The sequence below is a fragment of the Rosa chinensis genome, chromosome 1, assembly GCF_002994745.2.
Source record: "Rosa chinensis cultivar Old Blush chromosome 1, RchiOBHm-V2, whole genome shotgun sequence".
In the NCBI taxonomy this organism is placed as follows: domain Eukaryota; kingdom Viridiplantae; phylum Streptophyta; class Magnoliopsida; order Rosales; family Rosaceae; genus Rosa; species Rosa chinensis.
The window spans coordinates 49411737-49416206 of record NC_037088.1 but is presented as its reverse complement, the minus strand read 5'-3'; the positions used below and the strand labels follow the sequence as shown (position 1 = coordinate 49416206).

The 4470-nt window shown below is 41.6% G+C and overlaps 1 protein-coding gene across 1 annotated transcript; it reads right to left on the bottom strand.

Annotated features, from left to right (window-relative positions):
* Nucleotides 1–2139: 2139 nt before the first annotated feature.
* On the bottom strand, nucleotides 2140–4034 carry LOC112197587. The gene is made up of 3 exons (XM_024338324.2): nucleotides 3663–4034; nucleotides 3294–3358; nucleotides 2140–3094 (listed from the first exon to the last, which is right to left on the bottom strand). Exons 1-3 carry the CDS (start codon nucleotides 3819–3821, stop codon nucleotides 2440–2442), a joined length of 879 nt encoding a protein of 292 aa, XP_024194092.1. The 5' UTR covers nucleotides 3822–4034; the 3' UTR covers nucleotides 2140–2439.
* Between the last annotated feature and the right edge of the window lie 436 nt (nucleotides 4035–4470).

Genomic DNA, 4470 nt, shown 5'->3' with positions numbered 1-4470 from the left:
AACTGTATACTTATTGCGACGTTACTGGTGTCATATACTCATATATACTTTTACCATACAAGACCATTTGTTAAAGAAAACTGGATGCGGTACACTTTGGTTAACGGCATGATAGTAATAACGTTTTTTTGGTACTTTCTTTAACTATCAAAAAGCACACAAAAAGATATTTCAAAAAAAAAAAAAAAACACACAAAAAAATTAAATCACCGTACAAGAAAATATTTTTCTGCCATGTATGTTACATGTATTTGTTATAATCACGTGAACCAAAACCGGAATTCCAACTACAAATTAATATTCTGAAATTCATATTAATACTTGCTTTTTTCATCTAGAGCCATATTTTTAAAGAAAAAACCTTTGAGCGCCGTCACTTTTTTCTTCCCCTCTCCATCCGGCGGCTTGCGCTACAGGCGTTGTCGTTGGACTAGTTGTAATTTTCTTTGTCTGGTTGTCTGGGTTTGTTGTGAGGTGTAAGCGGTTGGTTATGGTGCACATCGAGTTTAAGGCAGAGGCAATCATCGAACTGCCCTTCAGGATGGTCGATTCAGTCTGATTTTGGGTCAGAAGCAATGACGAAAAGGAGCAATGGTTGGTGCTTGAGGTTATCTTCTTCTCGCAAGCATCTTAGGGATGGGTTGGTATCGTCAGGGATAGGATCGATCCAATCTGCAAGTAGGTGGATGGTAGGGATTTGTGCGAGTGTGTTACTGTGGCAGCGAATGGAGAGGGTTTATATCTGATAATTCCAAATCTTGTTTTAGTATACCTGAGATGGTACAAGCGAGGGGAAGTGACGGCTAAGGAGATGACGGTGAAGAGACGAATGTGATGGCATGGTATCGATAGTAGGGTGGTTGCAGTGCTGGTTTTACTGTAGTCCCAAGTCTAAGTGTCCAGCAATCCAATTCGGTTGGGTTGGACCCACATAGAAGTGAGGTCGTAGTCAAAATTCCCTTGAAGTTAGTGATGGGTAGAGTGATTCTTGCTTGGAGTGTTCACTAGGTCGATCAAAGGACTAGTCAGGTGGACTAGAGGACTAGGTCTACCAAAGGACTAGTCGGGTGGACCCTCGGCGATGGCAAGTTAGTATTGGCACAAGTGAGGTTGTATGATTCGTTAGTCTTCTTAGCTGGACACGGGTTGAGATGTAATGGTTCCGCTGTTTCTGCGCATGGGTTATAAATTGAAATTATGTTTAGTTGAATTTACCACAACTGTGTTGGCTTCTTATTATGTTTAGTTGAAGTAAAATTGTTAGTTAAACTTTTCAAGTTTGTAATTTGCGATTTGTAAGACGGGAGGGTAATAAAATTTCCCATCGTCTTGTAAAAGAAGATTTGTTAGTCAATCTTTACGTTGCTTAGACTCGGGCCTTCTTGGTTCCAACACTGTGTTAGTATGGACTATGGACTTTCAGTTTGAAATAGTGTGGGCAAAGTTTTGTTCTATCACATTTATGTTGACTCTTGACAGAATAACTTTTACACCCTACCCATTGTAATATTTCATCCTGAATTCATCATGAATGAAGTTTCTCTTCTAAGAAAAAAATAAAATAAAAATAATACACTTAATCAACGTCTTTCTTATGAATCGAGAATGAATTAAAGTTTTGCCGAACAATCTGACAGTTACCATGTTTTGAAATTGAAAATAAGACGTTTGTTTTGGTGAATTTATGTTAGAAACTAGGATTTTGCTTCGAAGCTTGTCCGCCTAACATAACCAATAACAAAAAGAGGAGTGATATCCGCACTTCCCATTTTACAATCCATACTCCATATTTTTTTCTTTAATACCTTAAATTTTGTCTTTTTGTAGTATTGATTGTAAACATGTGATGTATGTTAAGGTACGAAAATATGAAAGATATAGTGTAGATTATAAAATGAAAAGTGTGTGTTTCACTCTGAAACAAAAATTATCCTTATTTTTCTTTTCTTTTGAAACGAACATTATCCTCATTTTAAATCCCTACAAATTAGTAAAAGAAATTATTTTTCTTCGAAATGTGAAAAACATGACGCAGAACATGGACCGCTCTTTATCTAACGCCACGTGGCGCACACGTGTGGGCCCAATAAATTCTCTTTGCATGGAGATAGTTTCGAAAAGGAAAAAATAAAGTCCGGATTTTAAAAAAAGCTTTATATTCCTAAACAAAAATCTCATTCAACCACATCGCCGAACCCGAACCTATCTAAAGCTCGAAATTACAACATTGCCCTTGCATTAATTAAACTTGAACCCACACAAACACTATCCGACTCACACTCACACGCTAACAAAGCTCTCTAACTCTGTCGTCCTTCAGGAGGGGAGCCACTATCCTCACCCTCCACAAAACACGACTATGTGTACAACAAAATTTCACCCGAGATGTTAACCCTAACACCCAACAGATAAAAGAACAATAGCAATCTTGACACATTGTTATTCTTGAGCTTTTACATTAATTATGGACATCAAGGATCGAGCCTTCACCGGCCTCCTCATCCTCCTCGGGCCGCCTTCTTCGTCGCTCCCATCCTCGTCGTCGAAGTCGTCTTCCATGTAGTCCAATTGATCCCCATTACCAACGTTGTGAGGTGAAGAAGGTTGGGGATCGGTGTTGGCACTACTAGTACTACAAGAAGTTGCAACATTTCCAGCTGCTGACTCAATATTATTGGCCTCCTCCTCCTCCACCACCACCTCGCCTTTCTTGCCTCTCTTTCGGCCCCATTTTGGGCCGAACCCCGAATAGTAGTAGAACTCATACGGGTTCGCCGACGACGCCCCCTTCTTCACTGCCTTGGGTCTGGCACGACGGGTTCCGGCTAGAGTCTTGGCCGGGGCCGCCGCCGTGTCCTTCTTCGAAGCCACAAAGTTGGAGGGAAGAATATTGCCATTGCTAGTAACGTTGTTGTTACCATAGGACGACCTTCGGATATGATGGTCACAAAATAAGAAGCCTTCTTTCGCTTCCTTCTTGCATTGCCAGCTCCTGCCGTCGTTCTTCTGACACCTCACAATTGCTCTGTCGACGTTATCCAACACATCGCCGGTCGCCATTTCTGCCTTGTCGATATCCATCGGCGACGCAACGCTGCGTTTTATATTAACCACAAGTCCACAACGTTTCAAGCGATAGCCCACAGTCGACCGCGATAATTTCGAATAATATTATAGACGATAAAGAAAAGAAAAAAAAAAACAACGACAGAAACTGAAAACCCTAGTACTTGAAATACAGCAGTGAAATTGGAGAAAGAAATTTGAATCGAAGAATAGAGAAGCTGGGTTACCTCTCGACAGCTGCAATAGAATCCCCCAAGCTCCCATTTCCGATAAAACCCTCCCCAGCTTCGAACTACAATGAACCATAAAACAGAAACCCAGCAAGCAGCATCAGAAATGAGGCAGACCCATTAACCTAATTCACCACCGGGAGCTGAACACTCGATTGAAGCCCTCAAATTTTAGGGTTTACTACGAACCCTAATGTGTCGAGAAATGAAGAAATAGAGAAAAACCCTAGTGGCGGAAATGCAGATGGAGCAATAAAAATTCAAGAATAGAGAGCAGCGGCGAGCTGGGTCCCCGCAGATCTGCGGAGAAATTAGAAATTTTGCAGAGAGAGAAGAAGAAGAAGAGGGAGGTGGGAGAAGACTGACCTGGAGCGGCGACGAGTCGAGGAGGAGGTCGAAAGGGCAGGGGCTCGAATCCCAAGGAGACTGGTTCAGCTTGCAGATGTGGGGCTGCAGGTCCTCAGGAGCTACGTTGGGGAAGAACTGGAGCGGCGACACCTTCAAGTTCTTGCGGATCCTGACCATGTCTTCGAACGATAAATACAATCTCTGCGGGCAGACAGATTCGATTGGGTTTGGAAGTGAAAGACCTATAAATGGTGCGATGGGATTCTGGGTTTTATGGGGGTTTTCTGGCGGAGCTTGGTCGTGGGTTTTTGCTGTCTGGCAAAGGAGAGGGTGGGAGGGGAGGTTGGGTTTGCAGATCTCGCAGAACTCGATAGATATATAATCAAGGTGTTTTTTTTATTTTTTAAATTTATTTACTTTTCTGTTGCTTTCTCGGCCCTTCGTATATATTTTCGATTTTGTGATTTTTTGGACGATTTTGGCCTCGCGAGTTTGGTTTATTCACGTGGGGTTTGGTGTCCCGGAGAGATAGCTGATTAGCTGCCTCAAATGATAGTTGTCCAAACCGGAATAATAGTATTTAATGCGCGCACGCCCCAAGATTAAAAACAAAGTGGGAAAGTACAGTACAGAAAAGTTTCAGGCTAGTTCAGTCATTTCAGGTATTTTAGAACAATCACGAAAAAAAAAAATGTCAAATACGAAATTTTCAATATTTCATTGTCGTCGTTAGTAACGAGCTGAGCATCGTTCGTGGTTTGCGTTAACGTGTTTAATTGCTATTAAGATAATTTGTAGAAGCGGCTAATTAGCCTTGTTTGATTGT